Source organism: Panthera tigris, chromosome D2 (genome assembly GCF_018350195.1).
Source record: "Panthera tigris isolate Pti1 chromosome D2, P.tigris_Pti1_mat1.1, whole genome shotgun sequence".
NCBI classification, from domain to species: Eukaryota; Metazoa; Chordata; class Mammalia; order Carnivora; family Felidae; genus Panthera; species Panthera tigris.
This window is the reverse complement of record NC_056670.1, coordinates 31,831,547-31,850,077: the sequence shown is the minus strand read 5'-3', so window position 1 is coordinate 31,850,077 and position 18,531 is coordinate 31,831,547. Positions and strand designations below refer to the sequence as shown.

Sequence of the window (18,531 nt, the reverse complement as noted above, 5' to 3'; positions counted from 1 at the left end):
AGCCAGGTTGGAAATAATGGGTGGGGTGGTCAGGGTTAGGAGCGTGACCAGGACTGGGGGGCTTTGGGGGCAGTGTTTAATCAAGACCGGGAAACGAGGGTCAGGGTCATGTGGGTTAGAAAACCAAGATGTCACGATCGGAAGGGAGAGCCTTCTGATTCTGCTCGGTACTTCAAAGGGGGGAGCTGCGCTGCAGGTTAAAGGCAAGCAGTGAGTGTTTAGGCTTCTGCGACTCTCTTCTTTTCCAGCCTTGCCCCCCTCTACCCCACCCCCTCCCCGGGGCCTCCTGCCACTCCCTGAAGCAGGGCCTCAGACTCTCTGCTCTTCCTTTTGCTGGTTCTGCCCAGCCTTACCCTCTGAGGCCACCCCTAAATCCTGCTCCCACATGCCCACCTGCAGGGCTCCCCCAGGGCCTCAGCCCTGGCCTCATCACTGCCAGCCCATCCTATGCAGCAAGCCAGTAGGGGTCCCTGCCCAGACAAGGACCTTCGCGCTCAGGAGCTGGCCCCGGAGCCTCTGTCTTGGGTCGAGAGGACAAGGCTTTGTAAAGCCAGGTGTGGGGCAGTGCCAGAAGCTACCGGCGAAGCGGGCTGGGACAGGAAGGTCATCTAGCACGCCCGCTCTGGGAGGGATTTTCCCGAGCGCACGTCAGATCGCAGCATATCTCCTCACCTGACAATCTGATCTAATCCTCCTGGAGCCGGTGATGCACTAACTCTGCCATCAACACGCCTCCACCCTGTGCTGCTGGGAGCAGCCTCTATGAGATGGGGAGGGGGGTGTGCTTGCTTGTGCAGATGCCGTGAGGAGGTCTCCGGCGGGGAAAGGCCCCCTGGGGCCCCTGCACCCCTGGGATCACTGGGGGAGCGGCACGGGGCGAAGGAACCAGAGTGGAGATAGATTCAGTGACTAATAATTTCAGACCCGGAGAGCACTCACGTGTGCTCAGCACTCATGTCAGACAAGCTGTGGTTTGGTTTCAGAGAGACAGAAGAGAGAAGATGACCTTCCAGTAATTTCCTCGGACCTCACAAAGTATGGCTGTACATGAGGGAGTCCCGCGACACTTCCTCCCGCTTGAGCCCTGGCTCCTGTTCCCTGTCAGCGGGTGACCCGAGGCCCCTGATGGAGTTGGAGCGGGACCGTCAGGCTCATCTCGCACCCCAGGGCCTGGGCCTCCCTGGCTGAGCTCGGAGGCAGCTTGGGTGCTGCAGCATGACAGGTTTGCTGGGGGCAGCCGTTGGGGCAGTCTGCTGGGCGACTCCCAGAACTGTGGGGACAGCCGAGGATGTGGGGACACGGTCTGACACCACTGGGCTCAGGCAGGGCCCCCAACACTCTGGGAAGCACTCACCACCCCTCGCCCTGCACGACGGGCACCCCTGGGTACTTACAAACACCTCGACGGTGACAGGGACAGTGCTGTTCAGAGGGGGGTTGCCAGCGTCCTTGGCCATGACTGTCAGATAAATCAGCCCGTTGGGTATCTGTTCATAATCCAGGGGACGGCTTACACTGATCACTGAAATGACAGCAACAGGGCCCCAGGCCCTCTCTGAGCAGACTTTTTTTCTTTTTAAATTTTTAAAGTTTATTTATTCATTTTGAGAGAGACAGAGAGATCGAGCATTGGAGGGGCAGAGAGAGAGAGGGAGAGAGAGAATCCCGAGCAGGCTCTGTACTGTCAGCGTGGAGCCCGATAAGCAGACTTTAGATGCTCATCCAGCCGGGGGTCTCCTTTGGGCAGGGAGGACGTGGCTGGCTCGGGCTGGCCAGCCCTGCCTCATTTCCTCCTCCTTCCCCTGAACTCTTGGAGCCTCGTGGTCTTGACTTAGGTTTACTGACCGCCTGATACATGCGAGGCCCAGTGCTGAGCACACTTGGTGTGAACTGTTTTGGTGGTAATGTAAGCACCGCTTTACAGATGAGGAAACCAAGCTCAGGGAGGTTTAGTAACTCGCCCAGTGTCACACAGCTAGCGACTATGACAGAGGCATAGGCTCTGAATCCAGAGCCCAGGCTCTTTCCTGGTGGGTGCCATTGGCTGCTTATCTGTCTCTGTCTCACCTACTTATCTGGCACTCTCCATTAGTCTGGGAGCTGCCCGAGAGGACAAGGTCATGCCTCAGTCTGTCTAGTTGTCTCTTACCACTTCTCCCTCCAAATAAGAACAGAGATCACCCACTTACTGCCCAGCCTCGGGGCTACTGGGGGTGATGCCAGCAGTGGGGTGCAGACAGCAGCTCCCTCCTCCATCTCCTATGGCCCCACCTGTTCCCTCCCATGGACTTTCTCCTCTCTTCTTCCCTCCCTCATCTCCTCCCTTTACCCCGTGGGCTCTCTGTGCCCATCCAGTGGCCTGCTCTGGGCACTGCTTAGACCCTTTGAGGGGTTACTGAGGGCATGGTGCCGTAGACTTTACTCTCAGCAGAACACTGCTTGAAGGTGGTAAACACCCCCCGTCCCCCGCCTCTGCCACGCACACAAAGCCAGAGGCAGGCAGAGACGAAAGGCAGGATTTGAGGGAGCTGAGATGTCCCCCTCCAATGCCCCTCCCCAGTGCACACGCCTGAACTCTCCCATAGGTGCTCTTGCATTTGGGGGAGGGAGGGCACAGTGGCTCGGGCGTGGGGGTCACTGGTGGTCTGCGAAGTCCTGACAACAGTATGAAGTCACCACTTTGGATGTGGCAAATGGGAGCAAAATTATTGCTTTGGTAATATAAAACCTGAGGCAGGGTCAAGAAGAGGCCGGCGTGTGCAAGCGGGCAGAGACGTGGAACTTAAGGTTTTTAAACGGGGTACGCAGATTTTATAGAGACCATCAGGCTGTAGCACCTGGAGCCGGGATCGCAGTTTCTGCAGCCACACTTCTCCGACCCCACCGTGGGGTGCAGGAGGGGTGAGCGCTGAACTCAGAATCACCCAAAGCACATCCGTTCTGCCTTGGGGGCACCTAACTCATCTTCAAGCATTCGGGATGCTTCCCAGAGGAGGGGACGTCCACAGGAGCCCTTAAAGCCAGCCAGAGGTTATGGGCTTAATGGCCGAAGGGAGGCAGAGCAAAGAGACAGGGAGGAAGGGTTTTCCTGGCAGGAGGAACCGAGTCTGCAAAGACCCAGAGATGACCACTGAGGGGAGAGAGTGTCAAGGGGTTCAAAGAGGCTGGGTTCTGGTGTGGGCAGAGAGGCGCTGAAAGAAGAGGCCGGGAGAGGCAACCAGGAGCCAGATCACACGGGTCTCCTTGGACACCTTTGCCGCACGGCCTTGGGCAAGTCGCTCCCTGTTCTCTGGACCTCGGGTGCCCCTCATCTGCCAAAGCAGGTGGTCTCAAGGTGGCTGCTGCGATTCCCTGCCTGGGTTCTAGTAGTCAGGAGTCACGGCGGGGCAGGCAGGGCGAGGTCCAGAGTATGGGACTGTGCCTGGACCCAGCTGGGAGTGGCCACAGCCTGGTGGGGGGGTGGGGGTGCGGCTGAGGCACACCCAAAGGATCGGGAGGATGGCTGACCAGCCCCCATGGACCTGCCCAGACAGGCTTGGTAAGAAATAGCGGCCCTGCAGACTGTGGTAACATCAGACGCTGGGCTGACTATGGCCTAACACCCACAGACGGATATAGCTGATCAGACACCCAGATCCTGATCCCACAGGAGGGCGATCCCTGGCTTGCGTCGCTCCAGCCGATGGGCTATGGGGCGGTCTCCTGGGTTGGCCAGGGTGCTGGGAAGCAGATGGCCAACCCCATCCTGAGAAGAGGCGTGAGTGTGCGGCCCTGCTCTGGCCCACAGGCCCTCTTCCCTGGGCTGGGCCCTCGGTCCCGCCGCACGCCTACCTACCTCCATAGCCCTCATACACGCTGATGTCGAAGTAGCTGCCGAAGGCCGAGGCGTTGACGATGCTGTAGGTGATCTGGTTGTTGGGAGGCGAGTCTTCATCTGTCGCCTGGAATTGTACAGACAGGGCCCGTGAGCCCTCAGGGGTCAGGGCTGGAAGAGGGCGGGTGGGAGGGGAGGGCTGGCCCCCTCCAGAGGCCCCTGCTTTGGGGGATCCAGGCCCTCCTTGTCCCTCCGCGGGAGGGTGACTCCCATGTTGGGGTGTGGAGCCGGCGTGGGGATCTAGAAGGTCAGCTGGAGACCCCGGGAAAAGGGAAGGCCGGGGCGCCCCCCGAGGACGGAGAGGCTTACCACCATATCCGGTGTGACCACCTCCTAGAGCCTTCAGTCTCAGCTTGAACGGCCCACCCACAGGGGCCCTCCCCGACCTCTGGACCAGGCAGGCCCTGTGCCGAGCCTGCCGTCCGCCCCTCCACACCCAACTGTAGCTTCTTGTTCGGTTTCTGCCGGCCTCACCCACACGGTCGGCTCCGTGCAAGCAGACGCCTTACGTTTCTTTTTTAATGTTTACTTATTTTTGAAAGAGAGACAGAGCGCCAGCAGGGGAGGGGCAGACAGAGAGGGAGACACGGAATCCGACACAAGCTCCGGGCTCTGAGCGGTCGGCCCAGAGCCCGACGCGGGGCTCGAACTCACGAACTGTGACATCATGGCCGGAGCTGAAGTCGGATACTTAACCGACTGAGCCACTCAGGCGCCCCAGAAACCTTACATTTCTTGATTACTGCCGTGTACCTACAGCCCAGCACACGGTCAGTGTCACTGCATACGGCACGAATGCCACATGGAGGGAGAATGCACTGGAATGAGGTTAGAGATCCTTTTACCCCATGACTCTCTTTTGGGGCTTCTTTTCAGATGTCTCTGATCCTAGAGGCCCCCAAGGCCGTCCCACCACTCTGGGTGCACCAGGAGCTGAGTGGGGGAGGGCGGGCATGGTGGGTGGGTCCTGCCTTCTCTGCATTCCCCCCCGCCCCCCCCCCCCCCGCCGCCGTGCCCACCCCGGCTACCTGGCCTTCATCCCTGCCGGCTTCAGAAACCCATCCTAAATGGAGGCTCTGGGTCCTGTCACTCTGGGTGGGCACAGTGGGGAAGGCGAGTGAGGACAGGAAGGAGTCTCTGGTCAGAGTTACAATGTGTGGGGGGAATCCCACTGCAGGAGGACGTTGGGAATGTGCGGTCCTGAGTTCTGGTCCTGGCTTCACTACTCCAACTATGCCTCTGGGGACTGTGCCTCTGGGGACTGCGTCTCCCCTCCTGTCTCCCCTTCTGTGAAATGGGAGGTGCCCCACGGTCTCCGGTTCTGTCCAGCTGTGGCAGTTCCCGATTCCAAGCAGCCACCAAGGGGCCCAGATAGGGGTCCTTATGTGAGATCCTGCTTGCCACTTACCAAGGGAGATGGGGAGGACATCCCTTTGCTCAATGGGGACCTGAAATTTAAGCTGACACAGATACTTGGCCCATTTGGTTACCAGGGACAGGAGGGAATGCTCAGAGGCCTGACACAAATCTGGGCCGAATTCTTTGTGGATGGCAGGTTGGGGGCTCTTGTGGCAGCTTCTGCAGGGTGGTGGTCAGGACGAGGGCACAGAGGGAAGGATGGGAGGAGTGCTGGACTGCAGGAGGCCCTGGCATCTCTCTTACCCGGAGCCGCACCAGCTGTGTGACAGAAGGCTCATTCTCTCTCAGGGCCCCCACGTAGGCATCCTTCTGGAAGGTGGGCACGTTGTCGTTGACGTCCAACACGTTGATCCTGACCCGGCCTGTGGTCTCCTCCCCACCCCCATCCCGGGCGATGACTGTCAAGGTGAAGCGTTGGATGAGCTCATAGTCCAGTCTGGCGATCAGCATGATGAGGCCTGTGTCCTTGTCCAGAGAGAACCTGCGTCAGGTAGGACAGACGGAGAGAAAGGGACCCTGGCGTAAGGCAGCTTGTAGGTAAGGCCTGTATTTACCAGCCTGTCCTTGCCCAAGGTGATAAACAGAAATGAACGGAGTCAGGAATCTTCCCTAAATAAGAGAAGCCCCACTATTTCTGATGCAGAGTGGGGTGGGAGGTGGTGGGCAGGGATCAGGACCACATGGGGCAGGGGGTGTGCGAGAGTCAGGTACGGAAAGGGAAGGAGCAGGTTAATTTCATCTAAGAGGAATCTCAGGCAGAAGGACTCTCCTCCTGTTGTGAATAGGAATTTCTGCCCACTGCAGATATTTAGATGCCAGAGAACTGTCATGGTCAGAGATTCTGCCATTCCAGATGGTTTTGCACCAAAATGTTTTAAATGGGTGGCAAAACATCCAGCTTGGCGGGGGATGGAGGGGTGGGCGGGTTGGTCATCTCTTGGGGAATAATACCCCTGGGTCTTCTGCTCAAGGGATGAGCCTTGTGTAAGAGCCCGGGAACTGTGTCCTCGGAAGGAGCAAGGTCCAGCGAGACGGTCCCTCGACCCGCCTCCTCTCAACATCCCCTCAGGAGCCTCCCTTGAGCTGTCAGTTGACATCTGTAGGCCCAGACCTGGTCCACAGCTGCCAGCCACCGAGCCCAGAAGGTCCTGGCTCCAAGCCCAGGAAAGAAGATGGGAAGAGAACAGGAAATCCACGATGATCAGGACAAGGCACCTGAGGGTGTCCTGAGGGACAGGAAATTCCTCCTGCTGCTAGTTCCTTCCTCCCATTTTGAGGCTCTGTCCAGAGTGGCAGAAAATGGCCAGATGCACCTAACAGTCACTGTCTCTTCCTGACCATCCACACAGATCGTCAGGGCCAGTAATCCGAGCTGACAGCCACTGTCTTACGGATCCTGTTGAGTCTCCAGATGCATCAGACACTTCATTTTTAGAAGCAGACCTGCCCCCGGACTCCAGCTTGGCTTTTGATCATGTTAAAAACGAGAGGGCTTCCCTTTCAGCTTAACTGCAGACATGGGAGAGAGAGGCCCGGAACCGCTGTGGGTGACAGGGCAGGGCTGGCACAGGTCAGGTGGTGAGGCAAGCCACCCACCCAGCGGCCGAGGCATGTTGAGAGCCCCGTCCTGCTGGAGGCCATGCATCCTGGTGGCAAAGACCACAGGCAGAGGCCTGGCCCTCGAGCTCCCCAGCTGTGTGACTTTGGGCAAGGGACTCAGCCTCTCTGGGTTTCCTCGTCTGTAAAGCGTGGGTGGTAACAGTGCCTAGCACGGAGCTCCTCCAACACTTGTGGGGATGACGCCAGGTAATGCGTGTGCAGAGGGCCTGACGCACGGACCGGGGTCCTACGTACTGGCTGCTGCTACGGCAATCGCTTGCTGTGCCGTCCCTGGTGTTTCAAAGCTTCTTCATCCCCCAGGCTAAAGGCTGTCTTTTGGATGTCAGAGAAACTACGCCCCAAGAGAGGTTAGAGGACCTGACAGACTGTGCCACAGCCAGGGTCAAACCAGCAGCGGTGCCCGTGGGTTCCAACTCCTCGCTCAGTGCTCTGGCTACGGGGGCACGGCACCCTCCCTGGGCACTGAGAAGTTTCCTGAACCTCACGAGTAGCAGAGTGCCACCGCTGAGGGGCGGGGGCTGGGTCTCACCGGTCAGGGTCATCGCTGAAGAAGTAGTTGACTTCCCCGAAGGTGCCCACGTCATTGTCTGTTGCCTGCAAAGGGGAGAACAGGAAGTCGTTACTGCCAGACCCGGCGGACCTCCTGATGTCACCAGGAAACGTCCACAGCGAACCCACGGTCATCCCACACGACTCCTCGGGCTGCATTTTCTAGAGGTGCGCTGTTCAATTTGGTTGCCACCAGCCGCCAACGGCTATTGACATGAACACTGGAGAGCACGGTTCTGGGGGAGCAGCAAGTGTTCTGAGTGGGAGTTGCCTGCTCTGCCACGGCCATGGGCACCGGGCCGCGAGAGGCCCTTGACCGCAGTGGGGACCTATCTGAATCCTTCTCTGGGATTCTTCTGGCTATCGCTGGGGCTGGATGCTTCCTTCCGGGGCACTGAAGCCCAAACACTACGGACTGAGAGCTGCTGGGATGCATAGGGGGGACGAAGGTGTCCCCAGAGGAGAGCTAGGAGGAGAGGGGCAGAAGCTTACGCGTTCTAGAGTCCTGACCCTGACATCCCTTCCCTTTGCCTCAGTTTGTGAGTCCAACAAGACCTCTTTCACGCAGTCTGGTCCAACTGGGCTTCTGCCACTTGCCGTCGGAAGAGACTGGAGGGAGAGACGCCTGCCTTATGCTGATGACGGTGGCAGTGATGGTGACCACTGCCAGCCTGTCCTGTCGTCACACCTTTTACATCTTCAAAGACCTCATTTCATCCTCATAACCGTCCCACATGATGAGGAAGACAGAGGTTTCTACCCAGTTCACAGATCACAAAACTGAGGCCCAGTCCCCAGTGAGGTCCTGTGTATTCCTGTCACCGTTTTAGGTCATGAGCAGGTTATAGGCAAAGTGGGGCAGAAACAGGGATCCCCGCTCCCAGCCCGGGGATCCATCCTTTCGGCCACCCCAGTGGGGCCCCTCTCCATCTCCTCCCTTCTCTAGGATGACAGTGCTTCTAGCAGAGGTTTGGTTTCTGTGGCTGGGACTTCTGGCTCCTGCATTGTCCCTGGCATGGTTGCAGTCCACAGTATAGGTTAAATGACAACATTCATTCATCCCTTATTAAGCATTCACCGTGTGCCAGGCATGGTGACCCTGCTTGGAGTCACTCAGGCTACTCACTGCCCTGGAGCTGCCCCCAGAGGCCAGGAGGGCAAGGCCTTGGGCTGACCCTAGGGTCACATGCTTCACTCTCAGGGCTTCTCTCTAAGATTGTGATTGGATTTCCGCTAATAGAAACTTTCGTTTCAATGCTTTTATTTTGGGGCGTCATGGAGGCCTAATTGACAAATAAAATGGTAATGTAGTTGAAGCGTACAACGTGATGATTTGATATCTGTGTATGTTGTGCAGGGATGCCCCCACTGAGTTAATTAACGCATCCGTCACCTCGCTTCTATACCTTTTCAAATCTTTCTCGGCAAGAACGCTGAAGCTGTACTCTCTTAGCGAATTTCGATTCTACAATATGGTGTTGTGAACTATAATCACCATGTTGTTTTACATTAGAACCTTGGACCTCATTCATCTTCTGGGCGCAAGTTTGTACCCTTTTACCAACCTCTATTCCCCCCACCCTCAATATCTTTGCACTAAGTATTTTTTGAGGTTCTTTTCAAGTTCCTACATCCTTGGGGCACCTCGGTGGCTCATTGGGCTAAGCGTCCGACTCCTGATCTCAGCTCAGGTTATGATCTCACGGTTTGTGGGTTTGAGCTCTGCATTGGGCTCTGTGCTGGCAGTGTAGAGCCTGTTTGGGATTCTCTCTCTCTCTCTCTCTCTCCCCCCAATTCTCTCTGCCCCTCCCCTGCTCACTCACTCTCTTTCTCTCAAAAAAATAAATTAATTAAAAAAAAATAAAGTTCCTAGATTCTCTGAAGTCTATTAAATTCCATGTTCTATACAATAAACCCGAATTTTTGAGAAACATTTGTGTTTAGTATCCTCAGCTCAGGAAGGCAGGTAAGTAAATAGTGTATTTCTATACCAAATGATTCAAGTGAAAAAAAATGTTTGTACCCAAGGGGTTCAGATCTTAGTCACCCCCCAAAAACCTGGTTCCACAGAACGAAGCCTGTGCTCAGCCTACTTGCACAGGACTGCCTCTTGTGCCCAGATTCCCATTCAATGTCCCCACCACTTGCATCCCGGCAGACTGTGTGCGGACTTCCCCCGGGGCAGGCTCCGAGGACACAGCTTCTTAGGGACGCATGTCAGATAGGTGATGAGGAGGACACTGAGCGCTGTAACACACCCTCCTATCCAGGACCAATTGCCCGACAGACCCTCCCCGGAGCCCTGAGCCACTGCTCACAATTACCGCCATGCCCTTCACTTCCGTGTGTTACTGCTTCTAAGTCAAGAGGAGAGCTTGCTCTCAGAGGAACCTGCACCTGGAGGTTTCAGGGAGAGGAGACAAAGCTCCTCAGAATTAGCCTCTCTCCTCCCCACCCCAGGGGCCAGAAGAGAAGGGGGAAGGAGCCCCTAAGCGCCCTTTCATTTCACTAATAATCACCATGTGTGGTATGGGTACACTATGATAAGAGCGGCTTGGTCTGGGTGACCCTTGGTAAGGGGGCAGTGTGGTGGAGAGACCCCAGTTCTAGGCCAGTGTTGATAGCCCAGGTCACTGTGTGACCGAACACCACCCCCCGCAGGCCTCAGCATCCTCATACGTCAAAGGAAAGGGTTTGGGGGAACAACACAGGCAGAGCCTCGTCTCCCGGGCTCACCTCCCAGCATAGACAGTGCCTGGCACAGAGCGGTGCTTCATAAATGCTTGGAAGGGAATGGACAATTTCTAGTAAGAAAGGGGAGGGAACCAAGAAAGGGGGAGTGGAGAGGGAGCAAAGCCAAGGAGGAGAGAGGATTCGAAGCGGAGGGGGCAGAAACAGCCGAAGAAGGGGACGGGGACCAGAGAGAGCAGCTAGGAGGTGTGGAGGAGATCAGGAGAAGACGAAGAGAGGGCTGGCCGTGTAGGAAGTGAGGGGCACAATCAAACCATGGGGGGGGGGGTTAAAATACATAAACATTAAAAAAAAGGGGGGGGGCGCCTGGGTAGCTCAGTCGGTTAAGCATCCGACTTTGGCTCAGGTCATGATCTCATGGTCCGTGAGTTTGAGCCCCGCGTCGGGCTCTGTGCTGACAGCTTGGAGCCTGGAGCCTGCTTCGGAGTCTGTGTCTCCCTCTCTCTCTGACCCTGCCCTGTTCATGCTCTGTTTCTGTCTCAAAAATAAATAAACATTAAAAAAAACAAACAAATCATAGGAGGGGTTCCCAGCCCCGGAACAAAGCCCTTCATATCGGGGTGCACTATGGAACGGCACTCAGACTGTCAGGGCAGGAAGGATCCCTGAGGTCCCCTTGTCTAGGCCCTTTCACCCTGGGGCCCAGAGCAGCTGAGGCCCAGGGAAATGAGGTAACAAGATGGGATGGTCTTCTCTTCCCGGGCAGACGCTGGCCTCCAACCTCCCACCCCCTCCCCCATCCCTCCCCCCGGGGGACTAGGCACAGCCATGGCTCCTACAGTGACCCCTTTCCCCTGGGGCCTCTCGCTGCCCGCCCAAGCCGCTGATGCTGACCAGGGAAGATTTGTGAGTCCTTTAGTGCCACCGTCTAATGACCGTATGAAATATGCATGTCCGGTGAAGAGGAGAGGGAGAACTTTCATTTTTCAGATGCACGAAGCAGAATAAGAGGATGAAAAGCTGCCTCTGTGGCCCTGCCAGGGTGGGGGCGGCTAGCACCAACACAGGGGGCCTCTCGGTGCACTCGGGCCAGGGCCAGCCGCAGGGGGACTCTGTGCAAGGGCTCTCACAGAGCAAGGGCTCTGTGCCTGGGAGGAGGCAGCAAATCCGATCACCCGGCGGCCTTGCCAGAGGCCCTCCTGGGTCCCCCGGTGTCCTCAGGGGACACACGCTGGTGGCCCTGCCCTCTGGACTTTGCCGCCGGCTCAAGCCTCATCACTGAGCCAGGCTAGCCCAGGTGCAGCTCTGGGCCAACTGGTGCAGCCCATTTGCTCCCTTTGCCAGGACCGTTTCCTTCCTCTCCTGCCTGGCTCACCCACCTCTGTCCTCCTGGGTTCCCTAAGGCTGGGTTAGGGCTCAGCCCTTCGGGAAACACTTGAAGCTCTGAAGGTGCCGCGGAGGACGTGCTGGGGTCACGGGGCCTGGATGGGAGGGCTCATGATCTCTGTCACCTACAGCAACATCTGCATCCACACCACCACAACATGCAGTCACACACACGTGTATAATTCTGGCCGCAGCCCTAGGAGCTAGGTACAACCCCCTGCTCCCTGCCTTTACCCAACGAGGAAGCAGACAGGGTTCTAAGCGGGTAACTTGCCCAAGATCTCACGGCTGGTAAGTGGCAGAGCTGGCCTCCGAATCCCTCTGTGTTTAAGACTGTCCAGCACCTTGATGGGTAGGCAACCCCCGAGTCTGTCCTGCGGAAGCCAGGGGGCGGCTCTGCCGTGCGAGCTGGTCCAGTGGAGGGCGCTGCTGGGGCCCGCACCTGCCCACCCCACATCCCGCCCCACTCGGCTTCTCCTGCGCTTTTCACACAACCTCCTTCCCCAGGCGTGCTGCGTGCCTGAGCATCTGAAAGGGTCAACGGACGAATCCAGGGCCAAACAGACAGCGACCCTTGAGCCCACTTTAGGAAGGAGTGGTTGGGCGGTGACTAGGGTCTGTGCACAGAGGACACACGTCCTCCTCATGTCGTGAACACCATCCCATCTGCCATGTTCCAGGAGTGCATACGTCCATCTTCCTGCAGGGTGATGTCCGGGGTCTCACAGGCCAGTCAGACGGCTTCAGGGATGGGGGAAGGGGATGGCCCAGCCGGCCAGGCTGGGTGGCTCTCATACTGTCCCTGGCAATTCTGGGAAATGCCAAACCAGGGTTCCAGGTAGGCACTTCAGCTGTGCTGCAGGTCTCCCCTCGGGGGCCTCTAGGTCCCCGCCACTGTCCCTCAGGGCATGAATCTTACCCATAGGTATTAGTATACTCTACTGCTCACCTAGACTGCCAGAAGAGGCCCAGGGGCCAGAAGTCAAAGGCAATGGCTACAATAATTTTCCCCTGCTCAAAAACCTTCGATGGCTCCCTACTGTTGCTGAAGTCAATCCAGACCAGCAGCCTGGTGTCAAGGCCCGACTGGCTTTGGCAGTCTTGTATCCACCTCTCCGTGATGCATCCGGACTGTTCTCTTACCGCCTTCTGGAACTGCCATCCAAACTCCAGCCCGTCCCTCAGGACCAACTCCAAGTGCCCCCTCACTTACGGAGCTCCCTGACTCCTCACTATTCTCGATCTAACGCTGTACCTGTTTTGGGAGATGCGGCACAACCTGGCATTTTTGAAAACTACCTGCGTGTGCCCCACTTCCACTCCTTGACAGAGAAGTCTGTATCTAATTCGTTTTCGGATCCTCAGTTGCGTCCAGCACAGGGATCCAGATCTTTGCCGAAGTTCGTAAAATCTGGGATTTCCACTGCCAACCACTGAGGGCTGGCGTGACCTTCATTCAGGGGCGGGGGGAGGGGGTGGTGTGCTGATGCCTTCCATCGGCAGATACCACGGTGGGCAGTGGGCAGCCAGAGCGGGGCCGATCAGGTTGCCCAGGGGGTGCAGGGGGTGCAGCTGGAGTTTCTAAAGCCCCTCCAAGGAGTCCCTCAAGTTCTGACGTCTGGCCTGAGCTCTGCAGGCTGAGTAGGGGACTCACCAAATGGCCCAGGTAGTCAGCCTGCCGGGGCATGCGCAGAGCAGGTGGGAAAGAGCAGAGTGGGTCTAGAGGGACAGGTGGAGGACGCCTGGCACACCACGGAAAGAACCTTTGTGAAGACAGTGACCAGACACTCTCGGTCATGTATTCACTAAATATTTTCTGGGTTCTTCCGGTGTGCCAGCTACTGGACCAGGCACTGGAGTCACAGCTAAAAGTATGCCGACATCCTTCCTGGCATGTGACTTACAGTCGGGAGGGGGGAGAAGACAAGAACACAGGGGAGAAATAACTAAGGAATAGAATTTCAGACAGCGGTCACGACTGTGAGGAAAACAAAGCAGAAAACGATCTAGTAGGTGTTGGGGTTGCTATTTTAGACTGATGAGTCCTGGGAGAGACCTCCTTGGCCAGGTGTATTTGGGTCTACGGGGCAGCCACTGGCTGGACACTGGGAAGCCCTGGGAGCTCCTGGGGAAGGACCCTACTGCCGGCACCCAGCTCGGAGGCAGCTCACGGCACCAGCCTCCTCCAGTGCAAGCGCGTGCAGCCCGGGGACAGGGGCCTGCGGGTCAGCCGCTGTCCCTGCCGATGGCACGTGGAGACAGGGTGTGGCTGGGACTGGCTATTGTCCAGAGCCTGATTGATAAGGCGTCTACACTGATTCTCCCCAACACTGGCATTACCAGCAAAACTAATTCCCTCATTTGGGCCTTTATAATTGCATCGCGAGTGCTTATTTCCGTGATGGACAATGCCGGCAGAAGTGTAATTTTCTTCTGCTGACAAAAAGGAAAAAAAAAAATAAATACGCATGGTGGGGGAAATTCCAAAGGTTAAGACAAGGTGAGCCTGCAGTGGGGGGAGAGCCAAATTCCCAGATTGGCCAGGCCCGAGTCACAAATGCCCATCTTGGCCCCGGCTACGGGGCAGGGGGAAGCTAAGATGCTGCCCCTTGCCATCTCCCTTGGAGCACAAACTCTGTGCTATGCACCGTGGCATTTCCCCCACCTTATTTCATTCCATCTTCCCGACGGCTCTGCCCTGGCGGCGGTGGGACCGGCACCAGCATTATCCCCATTTTACAGATGGAACAGAGGCTCAGAGAGGTCAGTCAACTTGTTCAAGGTCAAATGGCCACAGTACCAGATAGGATCTCACCTGTGCTCTGGTGTGCTATTAACCACTCCCCTCCCCTGCTGTGCCTGCTGATGGAGCTGGGGGAGAGGGGTCGTCTTGCCGTTTGAGGGCTCAGCCATAGGATCCAGAGTGCTCCTACCAGGTCACTGTCCTTGCCCTCTAGAAGCTAGATGAATCCCCACAGCAGTCTCCTTCTTGCCTTAATGGTCCTACCCCAGCCTCTGCCTAGAAGGGGTAGGTTCCAGCACCCCTGGCCGTGCCCGTCGGCAGAGGAAGCAGGGGTCTCTGGCTGTGGTTTCCTAGGATGCAGGCCCTCAGCCAAGGCCCCTGGCCCTCAAATAAGGTCCCCCCGTTTCTGCCCAAGCTTGGTCTTGGTATGTGTAGGTGACTCAGGACCTAGACTGGGAGAGGCTGTCACCCACTGAAGGCCAGGGCAGCCCGGTTGGCTGTAGGCACCCTTCCCAACCCACCCAGGGCTCTCCACCTGGCACCTTCTGGATACAGCTCTCCCTTCAACACGTATGCCAATTGTATGCCATAGGCCCCGCCCAGCCTGGCTCATCACAACATTTCACGGCCACTCTCGGCACCCACTACTTCGCAATCGGTCAGGTCCTCCCCTCTCCCAGCCCCTCCCCCGCAAGGGCCCCCTTGTGACCCAGACTATTTTCACGACGAGTAGTCACCATCTCCCACCCTCTTCCATTCATTTGCTCTGGACCAAGGGCCTCCCTTGTCGACACACTGTCCCGCTATATCCCTGCACCTCACTGCTGTCCCTCTTACTAGCCTTGCAGAGACCCATCGCTGACGCTGGGCCTTACGCCCCAAGCTGCTCCTTCCTGCCCTGGCCTTTCCCTGGGTCTTCCTCCGAACTGCCACCCACTGGGTGCTGCTGTTCTGTGATAGTGCTGATCCCTCCCTGGGGACAGATGCCCTTGTCTCTCGTGGTTTCAAACAGCCACGACTCTTCTCTACAGCCTCAGAGTCCTGTCCTTGTATCTCCTCTCTTCCCGTGTCCTCACTCTTCCCTCCCTCTCCCTCTACACACTCACACACACACACACACTCTCTTTCTCTCTCTCTCTCGCGTGCGCGTGCGTGCATTTTCTCCTTTTTCCTTTCTCTATGGCTCAGGCAGCCCCTAGTACATTCCTGTACTCCCGCCTCCCATGGAAATCTTCTCTCTGCCTGGCTCAGGTAGGCCCCATCCCGCTACACAATCTCACACACACACATGCACACGCTCGCATTCACCCTCCGTCTCAGGCTCCACCCCACCCCTGATTACAACCCCTGTGGCCCCTCCACACCCCTTCCCATCCACCTGTGTGCCCTTCCCTGCAGGCTGGCAGCTGGCAGGCCCTCACTCAATCATTCCCCACTAGCGCCCGCACCCCTGTCACGCATGCTTGCCCAGACACCCTGCACGGGGCTTCCGCTCTGAAGCAAGGCGGGCCCAGCTGCCTCCCCAGCAGCCCCGGGTCCCGGCAATGGTGGCAGGCAGCGGGTGCCAGCGAGCAGTTCTGCTCCCATGCACAGATCTGCAGAGAAGGGCACACGGTACAATTTGTTCAGGAAACAATAGCAATGTTTGACATGTCATAAGGATTGATGGAGCAGAAATTTACATGGGAGAATGCATTTTTAAAGAGCTCCACGGAGCCCCGGCGCTTTGCTGGTAATGCTTTCCACATTCATCATTCGCTGAGCCTCTCTGAATAACTCCTTAAACTATGGGAGATTAACTGCACTCTGGCAAGCGCAGAGAAGCTGGTGTGGCCGGTGAGAGCAGGAGGGGCTCTGCAGAAGGAACCTGGTAGCCGAGAGGCTGGGTGACCTCCACTTGGCCAGATCAGGCCCATGAGGCCCGGTCCCCTCCCGTGTTCCCGCACTCCCTCCCATGGTGCTCTGAGAGAGGATCTCTGCTTCTTCCTAAGACACGAGGCAGAAGCCAACGGCCGGGAAATACTAAGTCTGCCCCACACTTCCGGGGCAATGCTGGGTGTGTCAGGTGCCCTCATCCTTGATGGGTGGGCGCATGGCGGGTGTTAGGTGGGCATAAGGGTTTGGCTGGAAGCTGCTGGTCGAGCACCTTCGAGGGGGTCCTGGCCAGGGGAATGGACACACTCCTGGGAGGAGAGGAAATAGTAGTAGCTGGAAGGAAAATGGCATATAGGGGATAAGAAGGGAGTGTTCCAGACGGGCAGTGGTACCAGGGAGTGCACAACGGGGTGCAGGAGAGATCACCGTGACCCTGTGGATCCTAGGAAGAAAAATATACTCAGGAAAGCTCCTCGGTCCTGCTCTTGGCTTTCCGGGCATATAGGAGACCTTAGGACAAGAGGGTGCCACTGGAGAGTCTGGGGCTGGGGACAGAGGCTCAGAGCCCATGGGAAGGTGGAGTCACCGAGCTGGGGGAAGCAATTACAAAAGGGTAGGGACCCAGCTGGTGGTGGGGCTGCGGAGAGAGGGAAGGGGGCCCCTCCTCCCTCATGTCCCATTATGGATCGGGGATGGACAGTCACCATTCCATCACCCATGCCCATGGCAGACTAAATCATCATGGTTTGAGTGCAGAAAAGTCCTCAGGATCTCTCAACCTTGTCTTCCCTCCAGCCACCAACAGCTAATTGTCATGCAAGTTGTGTTAAAGCCTCTTTGCTAACCCCGCTGGACTCTCTGCTCCTTGAGGGTCAGAACGTCCTTCTCCTTGGGACTGGGACGCACAGCACAAGACCAGGCACCGAGAGCCTCGGAAAGGATTTGGGCTAAGTGTGGGATCACGACAATGCCGACAAAATGGCAGAGTGCCCTAACCACGCAGCTGCGGGACCTGCGTAAGATGCTGGGCTGCACGCCTCCTGACCCCTCTGCCCGCTTCTGCTCTGGTATCCGCAGCCCAGCCTCCATCAGAGCCAGGCTGACGCCATGAGACGCCACTAGCCAGCTCAGAAGGCTCCCTGGGCGTTTCGGATCCAAGCTGCCTGCCATGACGTCACCCTGAGGTGGGCCAGCCTCTGCGGCCGCTGACCTCCTCTCCGAGCCATCCCTGGATCACTCTGCTCTCGCCTCTCAGTCTTCAGGCTTCTGACAGGACAGGCTTGCTCCTGCCTCACAACCCTTGCACTACGTTCCCTGGGCCAACAGTGCTCCTTCTCCCCACTGGGGGCTCAGCTCCCAGGACCCACTTATATTTGTAAAGCCTCACTCGGCTGCCCGCTGGCCGCCGCATGGGCTAAGAGCCGAGGTGGTCACAGCGATCAGTGGTGGTGAGAGGCAAAGTGCTTGGACTGGGGGGTGGGGGGGGGTCAGGGCTGTGCTGGGAACTGGCTGGACTCCGCTGGAGCGGACAGGCCTTGCTTGTGGCTGGACATGGTGGGGAGAGGGCCCGGTTTCGGCAGGAACATCTGGGTGAACGTTCACTGGCTACCTCCTCCCACAGACTGTAAGCTTTATGAGGGCAGGCATGGTCTTGCTTCCCATAGATCACCAGCCCCCAACCAGTGGAACGCACACAGGAGACCCTCCACAAAGAGGAGCTGAATGAAAGAACGAATGAAAAGATTCTATTTGATGACTTATGAGGTCCTCTCTACCAGTGACAAGCCAGGAGTCCCCGGTCCTGAGTAGATGGATATCTGAGGAGGCAAGGACACCAGAAGGATACAACGGGGCGGGAGGAAAGGGGACAGGGAGGAGGGAGATGGCGGGAGAGGAGGGAACAACCACAGTGACATCTACTCTAAGCCTCATCTGTTCAATGGGGCTGATAATAGTACCTGCCTCACGGGGTTGTTACGGGGACTAAAGGCGTTACACGTAAGGCGCTTCAGATCAGCGCTCGGCAGTGAGAACAGAATCGTGTAGAGCGAGTGGCAGTTTTCCCACCCCCAATTCTAACAGCCCTGGGCCAGCTGCGGGCCAGGTGTGGGTGGAAGGGACGGTCGCCGAGCCCCGTGGGAGCCAGGTCCACACCCCAGGTATGAAGGGGTCAGTCCTGTGTGGCAGGGGGTGGAGGCATGAGAGTCGGGCTGACAGGGGCTCTCAGGGTGAGTGGGGACCCCAGCATGTTTGTTATTGCAGACACGGTGTTGTTCTTGGGCTCCCCCAGCCCCTTGTTTATTTCTCTTTATCTCAAAACGTGGAAATAAAAATTGATGGGGAGCAAATTGCTCTGGCCAGCAGCTCTGTGCTT

The 18,531-nt window shown here is 57.4% G+C and overlaps 1 protein-coding gene across 1 annotated transcript in view; it reads right to left on the bottom strand.

Annotated features, from left to right (window-relative positions):
* Positions 1–18,531, bottom strand: part of CDH23 (cadherin related 23) — a 365,372-nt gene that overhangs the window by 121,505 nt on the left and 225,336 nt on the right. Inside the window, 4 exon segments of the mRNA XM_042960117.1 lie at positions 1,395–1,522; positions 3,836–3,941; positions 5,537–5,774; positions 7,443–7,507. Coding sequence (XP_042816051.1) covers positions 1,395–1,522; positions 3,836–3,941; positions 5,537–5,774; positions 7,443–7,507 — 537 coding nt within the window.